This window comes from Lachnellula hyalina (genome assembly GCF_007821495.1).
Source record: "Lachnellula hyalina strain CBS 185.66 chromosome Unknown contig00004, whole genome shotgun sequence".
In the NCBI taxonomy this organism is placed as follows: Eukaryota; Fungi; Ascomycota; class Leotiomycetes; order Helotiales; family Lachnaceae; genus Lachnellula; species Lachnellula hyalina.
The window spans coordinates 176,653-204,052 of NW_022157118.1; the positions used below are offsets into that span (position 1 = coordinate 176,653).

Sequence of the window (27,400 nt, forward strand, 5' to 3'; positions counted from 1 at the left end):
GTACTACAATAGTACTTGGGTCGGGTGTAACGATGGAAATTTTATCATTAAACGCCATATAACACTTCCAAGAAACAATTGCTTCATACGTATCTACTATCTTATGTAATAATTTATTTAGGTTATCTAAGGGAGTGGAAAATGCAAGAGGAGGGTTTCCTCATGATGTGTTAACAGCAGTGATTGCCTCCCAATGTGAAGGATGAAGAGGATGAGAAGTAAGCGCTTCTCAGACCTCTACTTTGGAACGTCCGTCGGCTGGTCAAATGTGGTATCGATACCACTGTTATATTGAACCTTGCAAGTGACGCTAATTAAGCCGCTCTGTTTTTTAATCTGTCTTTTTTTAAGTCATTTAATTATCTCCGCACCCGACCTGAGAATACACTTAGGTCCGGTGAGGCGTTCTAGGTATTCGGTACTACTCGACGACTAGTTGACCTTTTCTTGAAGAAGATTTCAGCTTTCAGCTGACATCTATTACATGCTACTACGAACGCCGATCTCCACAAGCAGGAATCCTTTCCGCTTATAGAACTCTCTTTGAAACGGTGAATCAAGATAACCCTAGGTATTTGTTTTTTTGAGTAACTTGTCTACTTGAACTTTCTTCAGGCGTAGCTGTAGATCGACCGCTTTACACAAAGGTAAATAGCCACGCTTTATTTGCAGGCTTACTATTCATCCGTCTCCAACTGTATCTACGAAACCAGCTATTCTCTCCGCCCTCCGTCCCTTTTTTATACTTCAAACTACTCAACCTACCTTAGGGGAAGGTTATACGCCAAGACCACTTTACTATCGCCACGAGGCGTAAATTGGGAACTTTAATGTTCTAAACAGGCAGTTGAATATAGGACTAACTAGGAGAAAAAAGCAAGAAGAAGAAGATGATGATAACAGTCACTGTACTGTCTGTCGAGGAAATACCATCTAAACTTGGCAGGTACAAAGCTCGGTTACTGATTACTGCGAGTCTGCAATACGGGAGAAAGGATGATTGGATCTATAATTCAACGGTCCGTACTTTAGATCGATCACCAGCACAGCACAGTACCAGTAACCCGGCCTACAGTATGATAGGTATATACGGAGTACCAAGCACTTTATTTAATCTTTCGTCACCAACCGCCCCAACAATCAGTTCCAACCCGAATCGATAGTCGCTTCAGCTGCCGATGGATGGCCTGGCTAGATGCAAGCCAAAGAAACATGATCGAAGCCCGAATAATTATAGCAAGGAAGACAGATCTGGAGCTATTGACGGGAAGTAATGACAAGGCGCGTAGGAGATAACCGAGAATCTGGGTTTGGGACATTTCCGAGGAAAGCGGCCAAGGAAATGCAAATGCAAATGCGAGTCTCCACCTCTTACAGTTCCTGCAAGAAAACATAAAATCAAGAGAAGAGAATGCATTTATACGATTATCACCTTATTCATTATTGTATGGATAATTTGCTAGAGAGACCAATAGATAAAGTCAGCGTAACCCCTAACCAGGATCTCGCATAAGAGCCACAAAAAGGCAGTCATTCTTTTAACACTTGTTGATCTGAAGTTGAGACAAGCCATAATAGTGTAATACTAGCAAAGCGTTCAACCTTAGAACAAGTACAAGTCCAGGTTTCGAAAATACACTAACAACTCTAACATTCGGCATCGGTATATGGTCATATTCGAAACCTTCATTCGGCATCGCATCACTAGACTGCGCCTCAAACCGAAGACTAAACAGTCCTGTAGTCTATTCCGAGGCTTGTTAGATGAAGCCATTAATTACAGAAGTGTGAATCAAATCGCCAACAAGCCACTAAGTACTACACTAGGCAAGACCTGGAAATTTTCGAACGAACGAACACTTCGCATTGTACTGAAACAAAAGGACTGGCTTCAACTTGCAGATTTCTTAGATATACCAGAAGATTTGAGCCTTGAAGATGCTGCGGTAATTTGGAGGGCTGTGACACTTGCCTTGGAAAGATTAAACTACCGGGATCGATGGTATTTTAAAGAAGTGTTACCCTCTAGACGAATTGCTAAGAAGAAATTCCAGGAGGATGGTGTACTCATATCATTCGGTCATCCACTAACAGCTTTCGACAAACCGAACCCGTAAGTATTTATAAGGCCGACCTATCTAGTGGATGGCCAGTCTTAGACATCCAACAGATATCCATAATTTCATCACGAGACTAGAATTGCAAATTGTTCATTTACATTCATAACATGATAGGAAAATTCCGGATCATCTTCAGAGAGTCCGAATCAGCTTGGTGCTTTATAACGTGACCAGAAATGGTTATGCTGTAATGTCATGTGACTTGGTTCCGCATAAGCGAGGATCTGTATATAACGTCGCCTACGTGTCATCCACTCTTAGACCTCAATGCATTCACTACAATCATCTCAGACACCCGTATGGACTTAGCTTCTGCTATTTTAAAATATCCTCTGATGGTTAGAAAAGCTGTTGATATGTGTCAATAGTTAAGTTCTTCTAAAGGGAAAAACATTCAGGTCCATTAAAATAAATGACAGAAACTTCGAATCATATGTATCACAAGGCATTTCCATCACAAAATCCGCCAAGCTCTCTTCTTAAGCACCACCGAACACCAAAAGGCTTTGAATCTTGACTCTGCCAAAGCCACGCTGGCGCAACAGTTCCCGACCACCATGAAAAGGGAACTCGGCCACAGCCATGACGCTGATATCCTCAGCACGGATGCCAGCTTCATGTAATAGCTGTAGCACCGCATAAAGCGTCTTCCCTGTGGCAAGCACATCGTCCACTACTACTACTGACGCACCTCTGCGGACCACATTCGGGTCCATCTCAATCCTCTTCTCTTTTGAATCGTTGAATACCGACGACGAGATATGTGACGGGGACTTGGTTACGGAAATGGTGGGTGGGGGAAGCTTGCCAGCTTCGCGAACCAACGCCAGGGGCACGTCGACCCTCGCGGCTAAGGCCGATGCATAGACAAAGCCGCCGACCTCGCAACAAGCCAGCACATCGACTTTGGCCCAGTCACCGGTGAAGTGAGTTTGCAGCAGAGATGTGCACAGGGCCAACCCACCCGGCTGCTGGGAAATGTTGAGCACGTGGCGGAACTCGATGCTCGGGCATGGAAAGTCGGGTACCGAGCGCACCATATCGGCCAGTCGCTGCAGGTCCTTGTGCAAGAAGGGAAGCAGGTACTGTTCGGCAAACGTTTTTGCCGCCTCGTTTCCGGTCGTGTCGTTGTCGAAAATGAGACTAGGGCGGTAGTCCAAGGCTGTCAAATTCGATTTACCACTGTTGCTGTCCTTGTCATTATTGTCGTTACCATCTTCACCATTGGCATCATCGTCGTGACACCCTCGGCGAACCCGCCGCAGCTCTTCCCTAGCTTTGACCCGAACCTCGATTAGTCTGGTATCTGGCACCAAATGTGACAAGGCTGCGACCGGCGCCTCGTCTCTCATCCCGGTGATTAGCAGCACGTCAACATCTACGGCGCTGTATACCACATGCAGAAAATGCTCCTCCGGCAGCCGAGGTCGTTGTTGCACCTGGCCCTGGAAAAAGGTCGTCAATGCTGGTCGGTGTTGCTCCTTGTAGCCACGGTCCGAAAGCAGGCGGCTCAGGTCGGCACCGGTAGCCGCTGCGTATTCTTGTTTGGTCACATTGCTAATGCTGACTGCACGTGCCGTGAGGCTCTTGCGGGTGCATGTGGTAAACACGGAGACCCAAACGTCTGCGCAGTAGTCCTTGCCGGCGCAGCTTTCGCCCGTAACAAGAATGATGAGCTTCTGTCTCTTCGGCGCTTTCGGGAGCGGGCATGCGTAAGCCAGCACATTATGCGAGTCTGAGCTTTGCTTGAGACGGGCTAGGCGCGCCCCGTTTGGTCCAAAAGCCTTAGCCGCTAGCGAGGCGTCTCTGGGGTCTGGTCCAAGATCGGCGCCATAAGCTCCGCTACTCAAGGGCAACAATTTCCCAGCAACATTATAAACCCACCGCACGGCAGCTCGAGCAGCTTCGGTTTGATCTTGATCGCGCGGCCACACACCAGTTACCACGCAGGCAAACTCCCAGTCTCGACAGCCGAAAGCAGTGGCATCCGGCGCCACATCGCCAGCCGCGCCGCCACCTTGCAGCAAATGGAGATAGCACTGTGGTGAGGGACGAGTCTTAACGGCCGCCACCAAGATGTCGGCGATATTCACTGCTCCTATGCTGTTTAAGAATAAACAACGCTTGAACGAGGAGGTCTTGCCGCCGCCATGCCCGCCGTGCATCCCAGACATGTACATCTCGGTCTCGAACAGACCGAGGCCGTCCACGGTCTTGAAAGTGGCTTCCGGCCCCAAAATTGTACCTACCGGCATGAACGTGGGAGTCTCAAAGGTGGTGGAAGATCCGAACATGGTCACGCCAAGATGTAGCTGGTTGTTGTCCCAGAACAAATACGCGTCTGCAGAGAGGTTCCGGGGAAGCCTCCTAGCAACGAATTCATTGAAATCGCTGAGCTTGAGCCGTGCCTCAAGGTTGTCGTTCAGCGGTAGAATCCAGTTTTGAATCGAATAGTTTGGAGCCGCACAAGTTTTGAAAGTAACGCTGATCACGATGCCAAAGTTGGTGCCGGCGCCTTTCATCGCCCACAACAGATCGGTTTCGTTTTCCGGGCGCATGGCATCGGCCGGCCGGTGCTGGCTTGGTACATGGCCGATGCAGAGGACCTGGCTAGAGTCGACGCTGATCATCACGGCACCGACGATGGAGTCGCACGAGAGCCCATGTAGCCTAGCCAGGTGGCCGATGCCACCTTGTAGCCACAACCCCGCGCCTACGCTTGGGCGGGCTCCTAAAGGCACTGACAAGCCCACTTCCATGGTCTTGCGGACGATATCCCCTGTCTTGCACCCAGCCTCGGCGACGACCAAGGAACCGGAATCGGAGTTGGAACCGGATTTGCTTCCATCCTCCCCGGCCGTGAGAATGTGTACTTGGTCAAAGGCACTCATGTCGACCGAGACGACATTGGGCCAGAGACAGTGGCCGCTGTGCCCCCCACCAACAACGGCCAGTCCTACACTGTGCTTCAGAGCCCATTGAACGCACTGCTGGACGTGTCGGACTTCTGTCGGCCTAACAATTGAGGCGGGACGGTGGAGGCGAGCCTCGCGATTTTTAACCGTCATGCCCCCCTCCACCAATGGCACCTGCGCTGTTAGCTCCGGCAACGTGGTCGCATGTTGGGTAAAGGCTACCATGACATCGGGCGAGCTGAACAAGAGATGGTCTGGGTCGGTTTCCTCATGATGGCCCAAGGCGCGGCACACCTTACTCCACTCGACTCGGATACGCTTGTCCACTTCTACATCCTGCATAACAAACCCCGCGACGAATGGAGCAAAAAAGTCCAGGACCTCGTCGTCATTTGCTACACGGATGACTCCAGTGGGGAAAGAAGCTGTCTGATGGCATATCAAGCCATCGAGGTGCAAGGTCCCGTCTCGATGGAAAACCACCACCATTCCGCCTTCTGGCCGCTCGACAAGCATTTCCAGCGCCCGTTTGATGAATTTGTTTTTAGGCTTCATGCCATACATACTATGGCAGAACAGGATGACGTCGAACTTTTCTTCGTCATCATTCATACCGCTAGTACCGCTCTCTGTGTTGCTGTCCAGAACGAATGGAATTCCATGGATAGCGGGCGGGGTTTCCAGACAGGGCAGTGGGGACTCCGTCTCCGTGGCAGAGCAAAGTCCTTCTTCTAACCTTATTGCAAACGTGCCGTTAGGCTCATACGCAGTGTATCTCTTGACCTTCCGTCTCAGATGGTGGGGTAGATATTCAAATACGCTCTTCGGGCCAGGTCCAATTTCTAGCACCGAGACATGGATACGCGAGTTGAAGACAGGGGCTAGCTGCTCAGATAGCTGAGGGATAATGAAGTCTTGGTAAGTCAACCACCCTGAGCCCTGCACCAAGATGTCGAAGCCGGCGCTATACTGTGAGTCGGACAACGACTGTTTCGGGGATGACGCTGTTGCTGTGGCTTTCTGCCTAAGGGCGAACTTTAGGGAATCGAGAGTAGCCATGTCAGCTTGACACGAGTGCGTGTGTATCTCGTACTAATAGGGGATGGTGACAATAGTTAACGTAAGCCTCATCCCAATGTACAGTGTACGTTTAAAAGAAAAAAAAAGAACTGTGTTATGAAGGAGCCTCATTATCTACTGCCCGTTTGTCGGGCGCGGTTTGTTGTCACTACAGGTGGGGTTGCACAGCGCTTCCCGTGACTTTCAATCGAGAGGAAGGTGAAGGTCACTATACCCAAATATGTACTGTCTATCCTAGAATCGTAATTCCTACTAAGCTTCCTATTCATTACTATAAGTTCCGCAATAGATTATGCTCAAAGCTGTAAGATTCATTCTCGACTTCAGTGAAATATGTATCCGTCATCAGGTGACATTGCCTATTGTTACACGCCCCCTGCAGCCGCAGATTGCTAATAGCGAGAAGGAAATATCGCCTAGATTATGATTTCTCTATTCATCACTAGCTAGTGAGTGTCCTTGGGATAGGGGTATGTTTAGGTAATTAGGATATATATATGTGCTTTCTCTAAAGATGTGATATTAGCATAGCATATTGCATTTGTGAACAAGAAAAGTATTTCAGCCAGTTCTATATTACTAGTTATGAATTGTAAAATAAAAATTTACTACTACTTACTAGCAAAACGGCTTCCATTAAGCAAAAGTCCAAAGTCGAACTTGAAATCAATAAGAAAATTCGGATGTCGTATATGAAGCACTTAATAAGTATAACTGTGGTAGAGTCAAAGGCACTCCGACCGACTTCAAAAGCCCGCGCCTTCACAGCCCAAACTTCAGATTTTGCCGCTGTAGACTTGCTTCGGAAACTAATTTCAACGAAGCATCAGTCGATATAGAGTTAAGTTCAATAGAATAACGAGGTTCTCTGGTAATTTGATACGTAGAATGCAACTTTCCCCGTTAGGCAATAGTCTCAGCCTAATCATTAGCCTCCTTATGATTACATCCTAAACCCCAACTTCTCAGTTGAAATTGGAATACTTACAAACTAGTAAATTAGCACAAATGTAAAATAATTATTCGAAACAGATTTAGTATTCCTACCGTCTATAATCCACAATCAATTAGTCGGTTCTGATCTGGCGAAAAAAGAGCTGCACAATAACATCCACTTATTGACTTCTTCTCCAACTATAGAAATGACTTTGAGTGCACGCACACTTTCTACAGGTATTCAATAGACCGTGTAAAGACAGACAGGTTGAGGATTAGGCTTAGTGCGAGTCAAGTTCAGGCACATATAACGCCTCCAGTCATCCTGGAACCTTATCCTCCTTCGATAATAATCTCAAGGTATACCTACTGCCCCTTCACACATATTCTAGAGTTTCATAAACTAATGATAATAGACCTTGGCCTGATCATATTTCGAGAAGACGTTGGATACTTGCCTAGGTGCCTAAGTGCCACTTATTCGCATCTCGGTTGGCAAATATTCCCTAACCCACTTGCAAGGCTGCGCTGCCTACCAGGCTACCACCGACCTAGCCTCACAAGGATTATCTACCTACTTCATATCGATCCTGGGACAACCTTCCTTCCTCAGCCTTAATTCGATTTTAATATTCTATTAATTTACCCTATTCTTTAAAATGGCATCCAACGACGGTAGAAAACTCACCGTCTTCGGCCTGGGTTTCCGCGAACACCACGGCCTACGCATGCAGCAACTGCTGCGAGAATTCCAGAAACTTCCCGCGAATCCAAGTGATCGTACCGCGCTGTTCAAGGGTCTATTTGCGCTAGCTAGAGATATGACGGATGAGCAGATTCGGGATATTCAACCGTGGTTGCAGAACGGGGGGGAGTTTCCCAAACACGTGTTGCCGGCTACAGCTGCTCCTGGTGTGTCAATGAGTATGGGTGTGCACTCACTTGACCAGGATGAAGGAAATTGGCCCGAGTATGATCCCGAGGCTTTTGTGAGTAGAGAGGAGGAGTTAGGTGAAGATGAGGAAGATGGGATTGACGATACTGATGAGGGCGATGAACGTATGGATATGGATGATGAAGTGCAAGAGGATATTGCTCAAAACTTGAGTGCAAGACAAGTGGCTGGTGATAGACCACGAAGACACTCAGTTGGCGCCGATGGAGACGCAGCTAGATTGCCTGCAGACCTTTGGAATGGCCCACTTCCACACGCGTTGCAAGTTCCAGGACGACGAGCACGCGTTATCGACTTTGGGATTCATCAGACACCTCTACCAGACATACCATTTGCCCCGATTCCACCCTCGAATCCCGAGCAGCAGGAATCCGGTCCTTCTGCTCCTTATCTTTCTCAAACTAGAGATCCAAATTCAACAGATATCGAGTGTGGAATCTGTGCAGAGTTCTTTCCACCCTCCGCATTCCCCGCTTCGTCAAACATCACCGGAAAGTGCGAACACAATCACGAGATGATGGCCTGTTTGGATTGCATCCACCAAGACATTCAGACTACTCTTGATGAAGGTATGCTGCACCTTCTCCACTGCCCCTTCTGTCATGAAATCCTCTCTCATGGGGAGATGATGAAATATGCAAGTCCGGAAGCCTTCATTCTGTAAGTAATTTTGAGTTCCCGTTATTGTCTTTGCAGATCATGCTAACGCTCTGCCTAGGTACGAATATCTGATGATGAAGGAATCCCCGGACGTTGTCATGTGTCTAGGCCGCAATTGCGACAAAGGGCAAAGCCACACAGATCCCAACCCAATGATGATATGCAACTCCTGCGGGTTCAAGACCTGCACAGCGCACAAGCTCCCATGGCACTCGGGCCAGACCTGCGACGAGTTCGACATGGACGAGTCGCAGCTGGAGCGCCTGGAGCGGGAAGAAGCCACGGCAAAACTCCTCGCGAAAGAGCAATCCAAGATCTGCCCGAACTGCCAGTAGGGCGTCACCAAGGAAGAAGGGTGCAACCACATGATATGTCGGTGCGGACACTCGTGGTGCTTCGAATGCATGGCATCCTGGGACAACATCATACGGATCGGAGACACAGCACATGCATCGACCTGCATGTACCACCCGGAGCGGAAGCAGATGAGCCACCGCCAGGTCGATGCTAGACAGAGTCGGATAATGGAACTCGTACACGGTGGACGAACCAGTGATGCGCTGGTGCAAAACCGATTCGCGCGGAATGAGAGGGTCAAGGCGGAGCTCCGACCCTTGGCCGCCCTGGCTGCAGAACGCAGACAGAGAGAGGCTGACGAAGTGGTGAAGCAGGGAAGGGCCGCGGGGGCGAAGAGGAACGTTGAGGCGAGGGAGGCTGGAACGCTGTCTTTCTGGAACGAGCCACCGAAGATGAAACCAAAGTTGCTTCCTCCGTGGGAGGAGAAATAGTTTGATGGGATACCCAGGAATTATTTTGAGCTTCTGGATATGTAGTTACCCCTGAACTTCATGCCACACTATCAAGCGGGAGTTTTCGCGAATTTTGAAACCCAATTTAGCAGTCACATCATTGCTGTACTGCTATCTAGTTAGCGATATCATCCCCAATAGAAATATTATCAATACGGAGATATATGGGGAGGACTCACTTAAAAGAACGTGAACATCGCGAATGAGAATTTTGCCTCACCCGCTTAGGTTTAAAGCGGATGCTTATCCAAACAATGTTAATACAGCTATGTACTGGGACTATCAGTACATGTTACACGTATCCAAAAAAGAAAGAAAAGAACGCACTTGGCTTTGCAGCTTTCCAAATCTAAATCACCTATACACCCATTTCGCGTCCAACACATCCGAAAACCGCGCCCACCACCGTACGAATGCCGAGCCTTCTCGGCTTTAGACATCTTAGTGATATCATATTAGCTTCCACCAGCATGATTAAGCTTGAATTCCTTCCACTGTTTCAAATATTAGTGCCGTCGTTCTGTGCATGGACCATGTAAACAAAACTCACTTCTTCCAATCCCACTTCCTCCCAGGATTCTCCCTTAGTTTCTGGATAGCCTTGGTATCGGCCCCCTTCAGCTGCTTCTGCTTCCTCTCTACAAGTTTTAGGCCTGCCTTATCAGCCGCAAGAACGATCTGGCCAAGTCCGTCGATTGCGAAGAACGACATGTCCTTAGCTGTCATGGTGAGAGAGGAGATCAGGAGCGAGGTGATGACCTCCGCGTTGAAGGCGCAGGGCGTGTTGATTAGGTTGTGCTCGGCGAGCATTTCCATGGCGGCGATTTGCATGGGGACGAACATGGAGAAGACTTCTTTGATGGCTGAGTATTCACGTCTGCTTCCGCAAGAGGGGCTTTTCGCTTCTGGCCTTGAGCTGACATTTTTGTACCTATATTGTCAGTGAAAATGGGGTAGAGATGAACCTCGCACTGACCAGCTAATTACCCCGCCTCCACCTAGGTTAGACGTGACCATCTACTCGGACTCCCGATACGCACGACGGACTGGATCTACAAATAAATGGCGGCGCAACGAACGGGAGACTCCGTTCACGGGAAGTAGCGAATCACGATCTCATCGACGGGGCTGATGGCGCTTGAGGGCCGGGACGTGGAGTATATCTAGATCCCGTGTGCGGAGAACCGGGATGCGGATAAGGCTTGTAATGAATGATGTTTTGGATGACATGAGCCGGGATGAGGGAGAAATGGATTGGTGGGGCTGAGTTGAGTTGAGTTGAGTTGAGTGGATTTGAGAACTTGAATTTACCTCGAGTACGGTCACTTGCTGTTATTCATTCCGTGCTCGCTTAGGAAAGGGGGTGAGGTACAGTACTTGTAAACCTCGTAGGTCAAAGAGTTTGCCTAAGGCTATGCATGCTAGTCGAAATGGGGGGTTGTTGAGTAGGTTGGCTTTTGAATCATCTAGACTTTCTATAGATGCGCTGAATAGGAGCTTTTGAGCCGACAAATGCCGAGCAAGCAGGCATCAAATTCCCAAACATAGGTGTGTTTTGTTGACCAAAGTCACCATCTATCTATTTCTTCCCCTTTTTCTTATTCTTCGCCTTCCCTCCACCTCCACCGCCCCCTCCACCAGTAGCCTTCTCAACCTTCACACTCCCCGCGCCCCCAGCAAGTTCCAGACTCTCGCCCTCCTCCTTTACAACACCGCCCTGCATCATATCCGCCGCCTTCTTCTTCCCCTTCCTGCCTTTGGGCCGATAACTACTACGGTCCTTGAGCGGTAGCCACCTCTCCGGATCCATCTTCTTGCCTTCCTCAAAGTCCTTTGGCATCTTGCCCGCGCGAACCTTCCGCTTCTTCACCTCTTCGGGCTTCTTCTCCTCCGCTTCGGCAGGGCGTTTCTTGCTTGCGGATATGGGAGGAGCCAGAGTTGGGACGCCTGCTTCTTCTAGTGCCGCGGCGTCAATGCCGGCGATGAGGCTTGAGACGGGGGTTAGCTTTTCGAGCTGCGACGCAACTTTCGGGAGGTCAGAAGTGGCGTATGACGCTACGTATCCGGCTATCGCGGTGCGGTCGGTGGGTTCTTGGGTGAGGAGCGTGGAGAATATTTCGCCGGCTGCGGAAAAATCTTCGGCGTCTGAGGATTCCAACAACGACTTTCCGGCAGCACGGAACAGTGCTACAGAGGGTTTCGATTTCCGCCGCCAATAAGAAGCTGCCTTCCCTAGTTCTGTTTTTATGGGGGATTTTCGACCGGATAGTCGGTACAGCGAGACGATAAGTCCGACGAGGCCGGGTGCGAATCGCACATCTTGGTCAGCGGGGGAAGTAGACTCTTCGAGGCGCTTGAAGAAGGTTTCCAGGAGGGTGATGGCGGGCCCGGGGTTATTGGTTAGGATGTAGAGCTGAATGAGGACCAAGATGAGCCCGACGTCATTAGGTCGCTTCTCTAAGAGGGGCATTATTTGCTTTATGCTCGCTTTCCCGGTCTCGCATTTCGCGTGAGCTGCGGCGTTGAGGACAGTAAGTGTGCTGACGAACGAGGAGGTCGTTGGGGAGGGTGCCTTCGTAATAATGGATGCGGTCGAGAACGCTACACCTGAGTACTTTAGTGATTGGAGATCAATGGTGTATCTATTTCGCTCTAGAATGCTAGCTTGGTGTCTGAAATGTTTTTCTCCGTGTGCTAGCGAGGGAACGGAGTCGAAAATGCGTTGGGTCATGAATGGGTTCTCGCTTGGTGTTGCAGCCAGTTGATTGTTTTGGGCAATAACCTTTGTGGGAGGCTCAGGGACACTGTAATAATTAATGACCAGCATTTTAAGGAGGATGTAGCTTCATACTCAGCAATTTTTATCATATTTTGCAAAGCCTCCGCCTCTTCCAGCTTCCCGAGTTTTGTGAAAACATAAGCCTGTTGAACCATAATTGGCAGTACCTCTGCTCTTTTCTCCTCGTCACTCAACTCGTCCAACGCTTCACACAAATCTCGTGCCCGTTTCAACAACACACTTCCAGATGCCAGCTCTCCTCGCGCGATACAGCCACAAGCAGCGTTGTACGATGTCTCAAAAGCCTCAAGGTCCTCTCTACTAGGCTTCTTCCTGCTCTTTTCGACCTTCTCCCCATTGCCTTGCCATTCCAATTGGGAATCGACTGCCGAGCTGTTGATTCGCAGATCGTTCTCTTCCCCCTCAATCCCCGCGTCATCTGAACTCAGCTCCCTGTAAATCACCGCCGCATCCTCGAACTTCTCAGCACGATAAGCAACCTGTGCTGCAACATGCTTTAAGCCTCTTCCACCCCCCTTTTGAGCCAGCTTGAAAGCTTCCTCCAGTTCCCCAGTCTTGTATAACGCATACGCCTTCTCGAACGTGCAACGTTCAGCAAGCTTGTCACCGCCATCGTCTAGAGCGCGCAGGGCGTCGCTGAAGCGGTCGAGTTTGAGGAGGGCCACTACTCGGGTATGCAGGGCATCAGGGTTGTTTTTGGAGGCCTTGAGGACGCCGTTGGCGGCTTTGAGGACATCGGAGTGGTCAGAGATGGTGGAGCTTTTGAGGAGGCTGGTGAGCGTTGCCGTGGGGTTTGACGCCATGGCGGAAGAGTGCTGGGGGTATATCCTAGAAGTGTAGCTACCACGTATGGCGCATAATCAATTTCAATATTAGGCGCCTTTGTTTCGTGGGTTTCCAAGTGTTTGCAGGTTCAGGGAGTGAGGTCTGAAAGTACCATGTGCTTGGACCTTTGGAGGGGTCTTGTGGGAGCGGGAATTTGAGCCCCGCTACATGGTCTTGGTGGTGCTTTAGTGAGGGTCTTAAGCGAAAAGTACAATACACCAAAAGTTGACAACTAATCGTGGCATTTAGATGGAAATATTTGTAAGGATTTTAATTATATTCCTCGGGTTTTGCTGAACACCTCGAAGTAGTCATTATACTTCCAAGCAGTTCAAAAAGCTTAGTGACTTGCAACTATCATAGAAACTGCCAAGATCCAGTTAGCGCTAGCAGTTTAGCGTTGAATTCCTATATCTTATTAAAACCCTCGAATTCAGAGATTGATTGAATTTAAAAAGGCATGGCTCTACCTATTCTCATCAAAGTAAGGGTTGTCTTCTAGAATCTCAATAGTTCGTTGCTATCAAAGACAATACATTGGATTAGGTGCACAGCTGTGGGTAAAGTGGGTCACGGTACCTGGCAGTTTTTGAACCACTCGTTTCCACGCTAGAATGCTGGCGCCAAGTAGATATACAGTACTGTAAGGTGTCGTGGAACTTATGGTTGATATTCGGAAGGTTTTCCTTGTCCCATTCAAGCCGCAAAAGGAATATGGTCCGCTTTATTGATTTGTTGATTTATAAAAGTGCGAGGACCTGTTCTTCTCTTGACCAATAGGAGATGAGTTGGATTCCGAGGATGCTAACTTAAGCACTTGTACCCGTCCGTACAGTACCTTAGATAGGGAGATGTTACTAGTTTCGGAGTTTTTATGTCCATGTCATGTCCATATCCATCCTGTTGATACCCGCTTGGAGATCTTCCCGTTCTTGCATCTTGCATCTGATATGATGTTTCTGATCCTGTGTGTACTTGTTATTTGGAGAACACAGACGGGGACGGGTCTATTGTTTACAAGACAAGTACTGCAGGTGATGCTGCTGAGTAAGCTGTACCGTTATTCGTTCCCTTTACTAAACCCTGTCCTGCCCCTTGAGCTTAAGGTATGGATGGGATGGATGGATGGATGGTAAGCTGCAGTCACTAGCTGTGTCTACAGTAAGATCCCAGCCCAGCCAGCCCAGCCCAGCCCCAGCTTCCCGCCCGTGCAGACCCCCCAAAGGACCTTCCGTTCTTCTCGGATCGGACCTCTTGAGCTTTACCCGCAAGCGCGCATGCAAACTATCAAGACAAGTTAGAAGTTTGAGAGCTTGACGCCGGTCGATATGGCTGGCGATTAATCCATGGGCTTGAGTGGCTTGAGCCGGGAGGAGTTGATCATCTGTAGAGAAAGTCCTTCGGCTAAGAATATGTATGCAAGCCATGTTCGGCACTCTAGGCTCAGCGCGCGTTTAACTTTGACAATTGACAAGGCTGTAGATTAATGTCTTCACCCGTCTCCTCTCTCCCCTCTTCCCCTCCTCTCTCCTCCCCTTCCCTCCCCTCTCCTCCTTCTTCCATCCTTCTCTTCTCCCTGCTTGTTGCTACTATCCGTCCTTCCTTCCTTTCTGGTCCCGACAAGCACCAGTACTTGAGATTCCTAGTTTCAAGCCCCCTTAGGCTAAAGTGAACATCGTAATCTTACAACAACAGCTAGCTGTGTTTCAATTCATCCATCCATCCAAAGTAAGCTTGACACTTGAAACTTGAAACTTGCTGTGCCCTCACCCCACCATCCTCAATCCATTCTTGTACCGTCTCCTAACGTACTGCCTTCTCCAGACCAATACACCACTCCACCAAGATATGATAAATCAAGGTCATCCTTTTATGAATCTACCACCATCACATTTCGTCGACAAATACTACACGACCACCCAGCCAATACTCCCTCGACCATAACCACAACCATACACACCTTCTTCAACCTCCACCGCAGACATGTACCATCCATCACAAATGTCCGGTCCCCAATCGCCACCGATCCAGCCTGGACCACCCGGTGGCATGCAACACCACTACCCACCTCCCCCAGGCTCCGAGGCGCCGCACGAAGCTCAGACCTCAAACCAATATCCTCAGTACTCCTACGACATTCAATTGAAGTTCCCTCCCCAGCAGCACCAACAGCATCAGCAGCAAGAAAACCAACACCCAAATCAGCAATACAACACCGCTCATGGCCTACCCCTTCCACCCATGTCCGCACATGGCCTGCCTCCCCCAAACCATCAATACGCTCCAATGCCTCCCCGAGAGCAGATGCAGATTAGCATGGATACGACCGGCCAGACTGCGCCTCCGGGCATGAAGCCCAAAGTCACGGCCACGCTGTGGGAGGACGAAGGAACATTGTGCTTCCAGGTTGATGTCAAAGGAACTTGTGTTGCGCGCCGAGAAGGTATGTCATGTCGTATCTTTTCCCCGCATTCAATCTTACACTACCTACCCCTCACCTCGTCCCTCCATCTCCACACTCCACTCAGCCTCAACATCCCATCACATGCCATCTTAATTTATCCTACTAACCCAACCATCTCCAGACAACCACATGATAAACGGCACCAAACTCCTCAACGTAGCCGGCATGACCCGCGGCCGCCGCGACGGCATCCTCAAGGCAGAAAAACAAAAACACGTCGTGAAAATCGGGCCCATGCACCTAAAAGGCGTCTGGATCCCCTTTGAGCGCGCCCTCGAGTTCGCCAACAAAGAGAAGATTACCGAGCTGCTGTACCCGCTCTTCGTCCACAATATCGGGAGTTTGCTGTACCACCCAGTTAATAGCGGGCATTCGGGTAGGTTTCCCGGTGTCATGGTTGGTGGGAGTGGGGGGAATGGAGGGAATGCAATGAACATGATGAGAGGTCCGGAACAGTTACCGAATCCGTTGCATGAACAACAGCAGCAGCAGCATCTTCAAAATGGCATGGGTGCTGAGCAGCAAGGACAGGAGCCGCAACGTGTGCAGTATGATCATTATCCACACCAACGCTGAATCACCACCTCACATTACATTACATCCTCCTCCCCTCCTCGTCCAAAACCAAAAATAAAAACAGCAGAAAGAACAAAAAAAGACACGGGGTGGAGAAAAGTTCCCAGCAGACAGGCCATCCATCTACCTTCCATCATATCATAACATGACAGTACTTTCTTTCCTTAAGATCCAGAGTTAGCTAGAGAAAAGAAGAGACAAAACGAGACGAGACGAAAAGCGAACGTTCATGATATGATACCTACCCTACCTTACTTACCTGGAGGCAGTGGAAATGGAAATGGAATTGGAATTGGCATTGGAATTGCATGTGGAGGATCTCCTTGTTTCTTTTTCCTTGGCTTCGGCTTCATGGAGTGGAATGTTGTGTTGTGTTTTGTTGTGGCGTGGCGTGGAGCAATCATCGATCGCATCGTAACAGTTAATTTTGCTTGCGGGTTAGGATATATGAATGGGAGGGAGGCAAGACACGACGAGACAAGACACGCAAATAGGATGGATGGATGGATGGAGGTACTCTAGCATTTGCCGACTTTTTTTATATAACGAATTCATGAATGATAACTTAGTACTAAACACAACCAAATTTGTCGTACCATACATGCATACCTTATAGCTAGGCTCTTGCTCTTCTTAGAACTTGTGGTAGATAGGTAGGGAAGGGAAGGAAGGTACTTGGGGGGGGGTTAGGTAGGTATCTTGGGTAGATTATAAGATGTGATGTGATGTGATGTGCAGAGTGAATGCTAACTTATAAATTTTGTACATATATTGTACAGAACAGAAGTTGTTGATACATAGATAGATATACCGTGTATCAAATGAACCGATTTCCCTCCCGGCTTTCCTTTTCCTTTTCCCTTTTCTCTTTCCTCTTCTTCATCCTCTTGATTGATTGATACAAGCGTTAGGTAGGTACTGTACGAAGAGTGCCTGCCTGCCATCTCTGATCAAGTACCACGTACCGCTGCCACGCATACAGATAGATTGCCAATACAAGACAATGAAAATCAACCGATGCGGATTTTATTTTTGGCTTTGCGAAAGAAAGCTCGGTTCGCCCATGTTGTACAATAGATATAGATATGGGTATGACTCCTTCATTTCACAGCATTAATAAGTAGATGAAGACGCAATATCACGCCGGACTCCCGAGGCCCCCAGCGATTTTAGATGCCGCGCGCACGCTTCCTCGAACTGCCGCCAGGTGTAGGATGCAACTTCTCGTTCTTCTCCCTCTTGAGCTTGTCGTCCAACACACGAGCTAAGTATTATTAGTATAGTACGTGTAACATGGCACCAGAGAAAGAAATGGGCGAGCATGTGGAGTAACATACTGAGAACATCGTAACCGAACTGCGGGAACTCCAAGCAGATGCTCCTGAACTCGTCTTCCGCCTCGCTGCGCAGCGTATGCGATCTCGTCGCCCAGAAATTCGCAACCGGCGCCCGGATCGTCGTATCGTCTTTCTGCGTGTTCGCGTACACGTAGCGTGCGTATGCGATCTCGCCCTTGGCCGTCGAGTTCACGCAGTGGATCTTAGACGAGGCGAGGGACTTTAGGACGGGGAGGGAGAGGGTGTCGGCGAGGGTGTAGACGCGGGCATGCTTGAGCAGCTGGTCGCCGGTCTCGTCGACGAGGGGTGTGGTGGGGTCGCGCTCGAGATCGCGGGATCCGGGGATCTTGCGGGGGAAGTAGTCGCCGGTGTAGAGGAATTCGAGGAAACAGCCAACTGCGTCGAGGTCTTCGTCTACGAGGTCGATTCTGCGCTCCTGTTTCTCTTATTTAACTGGATTGGAGGGCATGTCGGAGGAGATGGGGCGAACCGAAAGATCACTGCTGAACTTGTCGCAGGCTTCCTTGAACCAGGGACTTGTGATAAGAAGCCCCTGGTGAGCTGTTAGGAGCGCCTGCTCATCGCCTTGTCCTACAAGCAGTCCAATGACTGGGCTCTTCAGGTAGTCGATGTAGGTAGTGCGCGGGGGCACATCGTCTATAGCTTCCTCTTGGAAGGGCAGAGCGGTGTCATCCACACCGGCCTCTTCTTCTGTCGCTGGTGCAGCGCCACCAATCTCGACAATTGGTGTATCAGCGGTCATAGAGACGTCGCCAGATTCATCGATTGGCGTGCCTTCGAAGTCTCCGGTATCCGCCATTGTGCTGCTGTGGTGGATAAGTTGGGGAATTAGGAGGGTAGTGTAATTGTGGATTTGAAGCTTGCTCGAATAGTGAAAATCAGGCTTGAAATGGCATTGATGCGACAATTGGATCAACGAATGACGGAAAATATATAACAGAGAGATGCTCCAGCTTCAGAGAGGGATTGTGCGCGCGATGGGGTAAAATGAAGGTGGTGGGGGAAGCTTGAAGTCGAGGTTGGGGCAGCTCAAGAAGTGGCCTTGCGCCGAATACTCGTATTCAGGTACCAAACAAAATCTTGGGGGTGCCGCTTTCACACACATACGCCGCTTTCACATACAGCAGCTTGGAGTCATTCATTCATCCGTCGAATTATTGCACCTTCACGCCCACAGCCCAGCAAATCAGCTCACGGCAAAGCCAGGCTATTATTGTACGTAGTAGTACAAGATCTTTCGTCAATGTTAAATACCATATTTCAACGTCACTGCCATCTTTCTCTCAGATTGTTGGATCAGGTAATTAATTCTTTCGATTGTATATATTCAAACTGCTTCCTCTCTGGAAGCTTACAACCTTCTCGTTCTCCGGACGGAACGCCTACTCCTTTGCAACACCCTATGTACAAATGCTTTGGTATCCAAATGATTACGAGAAGGCTTAGAACGTGCGCTCAAAAACAAAACTCCAAAACCAATGCAAAATCTACGTACTTCCTAAGACGCAGACTTTCTTCGCATTTTATCACCAGTCGTTGGTACTGGTTTGTTCAATCTCAAGCACCAGTGTAGCAGATCCTCCAAGGGCAGGAATGCCAAGAATACCCTGTTACATAAATAAGCGGCGAGAACCACGAAAAACGCCATCATGGCGTCGAGGTAATAGTGGTTCGCCGTCGCCACAATCGTGGTAAGGATCCAGGCCGGATACCAAATGGCCAACAAGACATAGAAAAGAGCCCATGGCTTGGACCTGCGCGTTTCTCCCGTCTCAAGCGTTCTCCGGAAAACCCCAGAGTGATATATAAATGTGCTGCCGATAATGAAAGCGTATCCAAAATGCATCGATGGCATAGCTGCCAGAGCGTTCACATATTTCCCGCTCATCCATACGCTCTGTGCGTTGTTTCGTCCAACACTGTCGAGGAACCCGTATTCTGGAGGCAGGAGTCGCGGTGGCATGCACGGGTAGAAGATGAAGATTATGAAAGCGAAAAGGTTCGTGAGGGTCATCGTTCTTCGCACAACTGCGAAGGTGTTGAAGGAGGGGGCGGCATAGTAGTACCATGCAATGAATCTAGCAAGTGTCAGCAAGCAGTCTCAGCTCTCAAGTATGGGCTTAACATACCCCACGGTTCCGGGAATGTGGATCAAGGCGTATGAACGGTTCAGCACCGTCAAGAACGTCTGATGCCCATGCATGAACCATTGTTGCACATCGCGCTCATGCACCGGCCAGAGAAAGCTCAACCGGGAAAATTGCTCAAACTCCAGAATAGCTAGCCCATGATCCTGGGCAACGTCCCATATCCCCGTTTTTGAGAACACCGCATTCGAGAGAAGGCTCGTACATCGATAGAAACCGTAAGTAATAATCCAATAGAACATCTCTATTAAGAACGGGAACTTCTGCAAGATCCGGCTGTGGTAGTAATCCGCGAATCGAGAAGTATTGGGCGTGTATACGGTCATCCCACAGCATCTCCTCCTCTTCGGCGGGTTCTTCATCGTGCTCATGGAATCTATACTGGAATCATCACCCTCGTTTCCAACCATGAGGTCCCTCGATAGCATATCATCCGACGACCGAGTAGACTCAAAATCTGGGTCGTCGTCCAAAAGGTTATAATTTCTCCTCCGATCGAAGATTCGAAAGTTATGTCTCCTAGTAATTATCATAGATCCGACCAAGATGCTCGCAACCATCTTTCATTCTTCCATTAGCAAGTCGCCGAGTCATGGAGGTAATAATCTCACAATTGGTTCCGCCCATCCTGGCAATTTCCAAGCCGGAGCACTGTTCCATTGGGGCTCTTCAATTGGAAAAGTAGCCATGTTCCTTCTATTGTATATTCTCGTGCCCAAAATTCCCTAAGTTCTAACAGGTGATAATTTGGCGGGATATGCGGAACGATCGATCCGTCTGTCCCAGGTTGGAAGGTACCGATATGATGGAATAATAATGGAATAAACAGCAAACCCTCCTGTCGAGGAAACTTATTCGTACGAATTGAATATAGAAAATGATTGTCGTCGCTGGTCGTGGTTTTCCTCCCTTTTGTTGTATCCCAAGCTCGCCCTTGAATATCCTTCTCACCGGGCCGGGTATGTGTCGTTGTCCGGCTTCTGCAACTCAGTTCGTTCCTCACGACAAGCTCCCAAAGAATAACCACCGAAGAATATTAAACAGAAGACAGAAACAAAAGTGAGAAGAGAGAAGTGAGAAAAGGGAGTAAAAGGTGAACGGCGCACAGGCTAAGCAAAAGTACTTCGTATGCCTTGTACGCAGACAAAACGCCTGGTCCCGTCCTGACAGGGCGAAACTCCACCTTTAATAAAATCAGGACGCCCAGCAAGATCATCAGCGCAAGATTCTTTTCTTAGACATTTCGCCAAGACCTGTTATACCTGTTGCGGCTTGAAGGTTTGGGATCTTGGAATGGTTTTATCGGATAGGAAGGGGTGTGATTGGCGAGCGATGGCTTACGACGACTATCACGGCGTTTGATGGGCCAGAGGCTCCGTTTATTATCAATGCAGTGGAAATCCATGTCTATTAAAGGGGAAGGGGGCCTGTATAGATTCATCTTCACTCTTCTGCTTGTCACTCACTCCATCCTCACCTTTCGTGTCCTCGCACTTTGCTGTCTACGATGTTGGCATATACAGTACAGTACTCATCAGAGGTCAGATCATGGAGTGAGATAAGATTTTGGGCAACAGCAATGATGACGCCACCTCTAAACCTCAAACCATCGCTGCTCACCCTCCTGCTAAATTTCATCCGCATGCTGCATACCAGTGGCGGTTGCGCCTCCCGCACGGCACCCAACAAGATGGATATTGTTTATATTGCACGTGTGAAGACTCCCACCTGCGAATTTACAGCCTTTGTTACCTCACTCAAGTGCAACTCGTACTCAGTACGAGTCTACAGCACCAGTTCTTTCCTCTCTCAAATCTCCCGTGAAGCCTTGTATACTTTTCACCCGAGTCATACGGATCCAGAGTTCCGCTCAAGACGGGACGAAAGGTAAGCACACGACCACCACGATATCGCTTACAAGCCACAGCCCACCTGATTCAGCGCCAATAAACGCCATGTTGTCGATCGCCTTATTGAGCCCCAACTTCCGATACGCTTCAACAAATCAGATGCTCTTGCCGGTCGGTGCGTCGAGATATGCTTAAAGGGGTATATAGTGCGATCATACGATAATAAATTTGAGATTTGAGATCTCCTTTTCTCAAGCGATCAAGCGAGTCCAGTACAAGTCGAGTCCCGGGCACTGATTCTAATATAAGTACGAAGTCTAAACAATGCATCGCATCCTCTTTTCCACCCAGTGCACATTCTTCCTGACAGTGAGAACCGGCGTTGAATATACGGCCGATGCAGCAAGCAGCATACTAGTCTGAAGTAAGATACCTTGGCATTGTGCAAAAGAGCGGCGACGAGGGATACCCAGAAGAGGTACAAAGGATTCATGCCAAGGAAGCCGCAGTTTATATTTTATAAGCAGCGTTAAGTAATTACAGGGACGTACTGTACGGAGTACGGGAGTTCCAATGGAACCCTGAGCTCTTGCAGGCGGCAGCAGCAGAGTTGGGTTTCATCTCGTTGTCACTTCTTCACCGCACTTTATCATAAACTGTTTCTCCTGCTGTTCGTATAGTCGCACAACATGTAACAAGCAATTTTATGCGTTAGCTCTGTTACAACACTCGCTGGCTACTTTGGTAGGAATCTTTAATTAAAAAAATATTTTCATCTGTTGCCAAATCTTGTATTTGAGTACATCTACTGCAATTCTACTTGATAGGGCCTATTCCTTGATTAAAGGCCACTTCGGAACAATGTTTTTTTCCAATCCTGACCGTTTGATCACAGCTCTCCCAGCAATGATCCCTTCTTCCATGACCTTTGCCTCATCCATCGTTTTCAAAATGCCCTTCTCAACGACAACCTTGCCATCGATAATAACAAGATCGACGTCTCCAGCGCTTGTAGCATATACTACAGTAGCAACCGGGTCATAGTTTGGGATCTGATGCGCTTTCTTAAGCTCAATTCCAACAAAATCCGCCTTCTTGCCAATTTCTAAACTTCCAATACCTCCCTCCCCGTCGAGCCCGAGTGCTTTTGCACCTTTGATAGTTCCCATCTCCAATACCTCTTCGGCTGAGACTACCTTTGGATCTCGAGTATTTCCTTTGTGGATCAAGGCCGCCAGTCTCATCTCCTGGAAAAGATCGAGCATGTTGTTGCATGGCGCTCCATCGCAGCCAATCCCAACGTTGACACCTTCCTTCAAAAGTTGTGGAACTGGACAGAAACCTGAAGCAAGCTTCATATTGGATGCAGGACAATGTGCGATATTTGTTTCCGTTCTTTTCAGCCGCGAAATATCATCGCCTCCCACCCAGCACATGTGAATTAATACTGTGTTTTTAGACAAGAGCCCAATAGAGTCGCAATATTCCATGGGTGTCATATCAAATTCGCGGAAAACTTCGTGGTCCATTTCTTCTTCCAGGCAATGCATCGTAATATGAATATCTCTTGCCTTTGCTTCTGCGCACACTCGGGTGAGGAAAGCTGTGCTGACACCTCCGGGTGTTCGGGCACCAAACCACACCTTGACCCTCCCTTCCGCAGCACCATCGAACTGTTCCCACATTTTGATGGCACTTTCCAACGATTCGCCCCCTTCCACCAAACCCTTATGCATCTTATTCCGAAAAGCAGGCTGATTTGGATTGACATCCATCACGACTTTTCCCAAGCACCCTCGAATCCCAGATTCCTCCACGGCCTTGACCAACTGATCAAAGCCATAGCGTTCTGCCCAAAGACTCTCCAGGAATGTCGTCGTACCCCCAAGGAGCATTTCCGCGATGGACAAACGAGCACCTGCGTATGCTTCTTCCGGCAAGATATTGCCCTGCATGACCCAGATCCGATCGCACATCCAGGTTATCAGATCGCAGTCGTCTGCTGTCCCGCGGAAGAGGGATTGTACGCAGTGCATATGTGTTGATATTAGGCCGGGGATTATGATGTGATTTGAGAGGTCGTGGACTTGGACGTTGGGGTATTTGGCGAGAAGTTTGGAAGAGACCCCAATATCTTTGATGATATTTTCCGTGACGAGAATACTACCATCTTGGTAGATTTCTCGCTTTTCGTTGACGGTGATTATGATGGCGTGCGTGTATAGAATGGTGGAAGTCATATTGGAGGTCTGCGCCCTTGCTTGAGGTCCGACTGTTTTGCTTAGGTATGAAGATTCGTTGATTTGAAATCCGCTCAAATACATCTACCTAGCCTTCTAGCAGGTCAATTGTATCTGTGACTTTTTTTACAACCTAAATCACGAAATCAGTGGGGATAAATGTTTACGATTGTAGATACCGGTCCGATGCTCGAGAAGCAAGCAATATCTTCGCAAACACGTCCAACCGATGCGGGGTTGGGAAGGAGTTCGGTCGGCAGACAATGATCCGGCCGATATAAAAGATTATCGGCTTGAAAAGAAACATCATGGTGAGAGGTGGATGAAACCCATCTCCACTTACTTCCTTCTCCAAAGACCATCCCACTTCTGGTCCTAAACCTTATCTCCACACGTCCTCTTTAGCTTATTCTCGACCTTTCTTATCAATTCAACAGGGGGGCTAGTGAGTCCATCTTCACCAGGGTATGATTTGATTGCGCCGCATAGAAATTGAAGTTGTTTATAAATATCACCAAGAGCCCTGGCCCATTTTCTAGTCGTCAGCCGACTTCCACCAGAGCAGAGTAAACCAAACTGCAAAGTCCTTTAAATAATTACTCTTCAAGCTCTTCGGCATTCATCGCCAACATGGGCGAGAAGACAGCTAGCGCGGATGTTGACATTGAAATGTCTCCTGAAACAATCGCGCCTATTCACGGCCATGTCTTTCAGAAAGACGTTAAGTATGCTGAGCTTTCCGAAGAAGCACAGCAGCGATATGGCAAGACGGTCCGCGGCCTCACAAATCGACACATGCAACTTATCACCATCGGCTCTTCCATCGGAACAGGCATGTTCGTGGGAATTGGATCGGCACTCGCAAGATCAGGACCTCTAAGCGTATTTCTGGGCTTCACATTCTTCAGCGTCTTCATCTTATGGCCGCTCTTCATGGCCGCGGCCGAGATGTGCTCTTGGTTGCCAGTCCGAGGATCGATTTTCCAGTTCGCTGAACGATACGTCGACCCTGCTTTGGGATTCGCGGGTGGATATGTCTATTGGTATGGCGCGTTGATGCTGGTCATTTCTGATTTTACAGGTTGTGTTTCGGTAATTTCATATTGGGACGATAAAACCAACCCGGGCTGGTATATCTTGCTTACTCTTGGATTGTCCCTCCTTCTCAACCTCGTCGCTGTCAAATATTATGGCGAAGTCGAATTCGTCACGGCCTCCTTCAAGATCATTCTCATGCTAAGCCTTATCGCTGCCACTTTCGTCACCATGCTGTAAGGATAACTGGCTCTTTGATTTTACCCTACTCCCTTCTATCATGTTTCGTCTCATGTACTCCAACTACTCCTTACATACTTCCTAAGAAGGAACTTGCTCTTCTTCTGCTCTTAAAACACTCTTAAAGAGGAAATAACTGACTCCTGTGATCTAGTGGTGGTAACCCACAGCATGACAGATATGGGTTCCGTTACTGGCATCACCCGATGAAGGAATACCTCGAAAAAGGAGCACTGGGCCGTTTCCTCGGATTCTGGCGGATTTTCATTTATGCCGCATTTGCTTGTGGTGGACCAGATGTAGTCATGATGACAAGCGCGGAAGTCCAGAATCCCAGAGTTGTAATTCCTAGGGCCACGAGGAAGATCTATTTCCGTCTCGGACTCTTCTACATCGTGGGCACACTAGCGCTGGGCATCATCTGCCCAGATGACGACGCAACGCTTTTGAAGTCCCTGGATAGTGGAGCTTCTGGATCCGCCGCATCACCCTGGGTCATTGGACTCCGTGTCCATGGTGTCAACGGGCTTGCAAATCTCGTCAACGCCATCGTTCTCACATCTGCCTGGAGTTGTGGAAACGCCTACGTCTACTCATCTTCCAGAACGCTGTACGGACTCGCTGTCAATGGCAAAGCTCCCGCCATCTTCAAGAAGTGTCTCAGCAATGGCGTGCCAATTTACTCTCTGGCTGCCGTTGCAGCTGTATCGTGCCTCAGCTTCCTCAACGTCAGGACCTCCACCAACGTGGTCCTGGGATGGTTCATCAATCTGTCCAGCGTATCTTTCATGATCACATACATGATCATCCTCATAACCTACATCAGATTCCGGGCTGCAGTCGTCAAACAGATCGGAACCGAATCACTGTACTTCCGCACCCCCTTCGGATTGCAACCCTACGCCTCCTACTTCTCACTCGCCTTCGCATTCATCATTGTAATCTTCAACGGGTTCTACATTTTCTGGCCAGGGGCTTTCGACGCTTCGGGCTTCATCTCGAGCTACTTCGGGGTCTTTTTCTTCATCTTTATGTTTGTGGGTTTCAAGCTGTTTAAGAAGACGAAGTTTGTGAAAGCCGAGGAGGCGGATATCTTTAGTGGAAAGCAATCTATTGATGACGAGGAAGAGCAGTTTGTGCAATCTAGAGTTGGAATCCATGTACCTTTGTACGAGAGAGCATTTGATAAGCTTTTTTGAGCTTCAAGGTTTGTGGCGGTGTATAAACAATGTATTATTGTGTCAGAAAGAGAGAAAAATAGATTTCTAGGATATTCTAAGGACTTATTCGACATAATTACAAAAGAAGATAGGCTGTTCAAAGTCCACTTGAATAGCATAATTACCTCTCAATTAGCCAAGACTATGCCATGGTGGACTTTCTATCATTTCGCAACTACAAATTGAGGTATTGTCTAAAAGAACCCCCCTTTCGGCGCCGCCCCTTCCTCACCGCGGCGCAAATGTTTAAACTGAAACTCTCTTTACATAGCCGTAAAGGCTAGATCAGATCTATTTACTTCTTCCAGTAATGTATGAGAAATAAGGTCTGGTCTTATAATTGCGGTAGGGTGACAATCAGCTCTTTGGACACGGGTTTGTATCTTCTTTGGATGGCTAGAAGACATTCAAATGACTGGGAAACGAGTTAGGGAGTAAAGGACTTCGTTCCAGGTGTAATAAACCCCCCAAAAGGGATGTGAAGGCAGACGTTCCGCTAATAGGAGCTGCCATAGAAAACCACCGCTGGCCCAACCCCTCCTGTCGGGGGGGCTTATTACGCCTGGGACGAAGTATTTAGGCCAAAAAGCTATGGTTCTGTATAAAGGACGCTTGTGTGGCATGCGCTTGTATAGCATAAACGTAGCGCGTGTCTTCAAAGAGGAGCCACGTGATCGTATCCACCTCTGGAGTATATCATGCTGCTTATCATATAAATCATCCATGCGAATTTCACTTTGAATAGAAGCTACAGCAGTATAAAGGTAGAGTTTAATATAAAAGCTATGTTTGAATTTAACATGTGACTATAATAACAAGTAGGTACTAATTATAACGAGTCATGGGTACGACGTTACTATCACGGCATGGTCCCGGTGTTCGCATCCGCTTCTAACTATTCCCCATTAAGGTCAACAAAGCGGAAACCTATCAAAGCGCCTGAGCCTCATACTCTCCATGAGTCTGGTCGGTTCAATCATGATACTCGTATCAATGTACCATAAACTCGGTACCGGCTGTCAGAAGCTCATTTCAATACACGTGGTGCCCCGTTGAAAACAAGATAGGCCTTGCCCGACAAGCTAAATATCCAATCTAAACCGATCAACTTGCAATACAGTACCATATCCGTTCTATCTAATCAAGATATGGACGATACGAGTATGTGCA

The 27,400-nt window shown here is 48.4% G+C and overlaps 7 protein-coding genes across 7 annotated transcripts; 2 read left to right on the top strand and 5 right to left on the bottom strand.

Moving 5' to 3' along the window:
• Window positions 1-2,599: 2,599 nt before the first annotated feature.
• Aprt (Adenine phosphoribosyltransferase) lies at window positions 2,600-6,094 on the bottom strand (the record flags this gene model as incomplete). Its single annotated transcript, XM_031145340.1, has 1 exon — window positions 2,600-6,094. The coding sequence occupies one exon, from the start codon at window positions 6,092-6,094 to the stop codon at window positions 2,600-2,602; it is 3,495 nt and encodes a 1,164-aa protein (XP_031009574.1).
• Window positions 6,095-11,054: 4,960 nt separating this feature from the next.
• SRP72 (Signal recognition particle subunit) lies at window positions 11,055-13,078 on the bottom strand (the record flags this gene model as incomplete). Its single annotated transcript, XM_031145341.1, has 2 exons — window positions 11,055-12,279; window positions 12,327-13,078. 2 exons carry the CDS (start codon window positions 13,076-13,078, stop codon window positions 11,055-11,057), a joined length of 1,977 nt encoding a protein of 658 aa, XP_031009573.1.
• Window positions 13,079-15,083: 2,005 nt separating this feature from the next.
• STUA_1 (Cell pattern formation-associated protein) lies at window positions 15,084-16,140 on the top strand (the record flags this gene model as incomplete). Its single annotated transcript, XM_031145342.1, has 2 exons — window positions 15,084-15,543; window positions 15,686-16,140. The coding sequence occupies 2 exons, from the start codon at window positions 15,084-15,086 to the stop codon at window positions 16,138-16,140; spliced, it is 915 nt and encodes a 304-aa protein (XP_031009602.1).
• A 1,169-nt stretch (window positions 16,141-17,309) lies between these two features.
• LHYA1_G000351 (uncharacterized protein) lies at window positions 17,310-18,297 on the bottom strand (the record flags this gene model as incomplete). Its single annotated transcript, XM_031145343.1, has 3 exons — window positions 17,310-17,404; window positions 17,478-17,913; window positions 17,968-18,297. The coding sequence occupies 3 exons, from the start codon at window positions 18,295-18,297 to the stop codon at window positions 17,310-17,312; spliced, it is 861 nt and encodes a 286-aa protein (XP_031009603.1).
• Window positions 18,298-18,996: 699 nt separating this feature from the next.
• Window positions 18,997-20,334, bottom strand: LHYA1_G000352 (uncharacterized protein; the record flags this gene model as incomplete). The annotated part of the gene is made up of 3 exons (XM_031145344.1): window positions 18,997-19,576; window positions 19,628-20,205; window positions 20,257-20,334. The coding sequence occupies 3 exons, from the start codon at window positions 20,332-20,334 to the stop codon at window positions 18,997-18,999; spliced, it is 1,236 nt and encodes a 411-aa protein (XP_031009604.1).
• Window positions 20,335-22,325: 1,991 nt separating this feature from the next.
• On the bottom strand, window positions 22,326-23,735 carry LHYA1_G000353 (Uncharacterized protein; the record flags this gene model as incomplete). The annotated part of the gene is made up of 1 exon (XM_031145345.1): window positions 22,326-23,735. One exon carries the CDS (start codon window positions 23,733-23,735, stop codon window positions 22,326-22,328), a length of 1,410 nt encoding a protein of 469 aa, XP_031009605.1.
• Window positions 23,736-24,365: 630 nt separating this feature from the next.
• On the top strand, window positions 24,366-26,209 carry put4_1 (putative proline-specific permease; the record flags this gene model as incomplete). Its single annotated transcript, XM_031145346.1, has 2 exons — window positions 24,366-25,006; window positions 25,165-26,209. 2 exons carry the CDS (start codon window positions 24,366-24,368, stop codon window positions 26,207-26,209), a joined length of 1,686 nt encoding a protein of 561 aa, XP_031009606.1.
• Window positions 26,210-27,400: the final 1,191 nt, after the last annotated feature.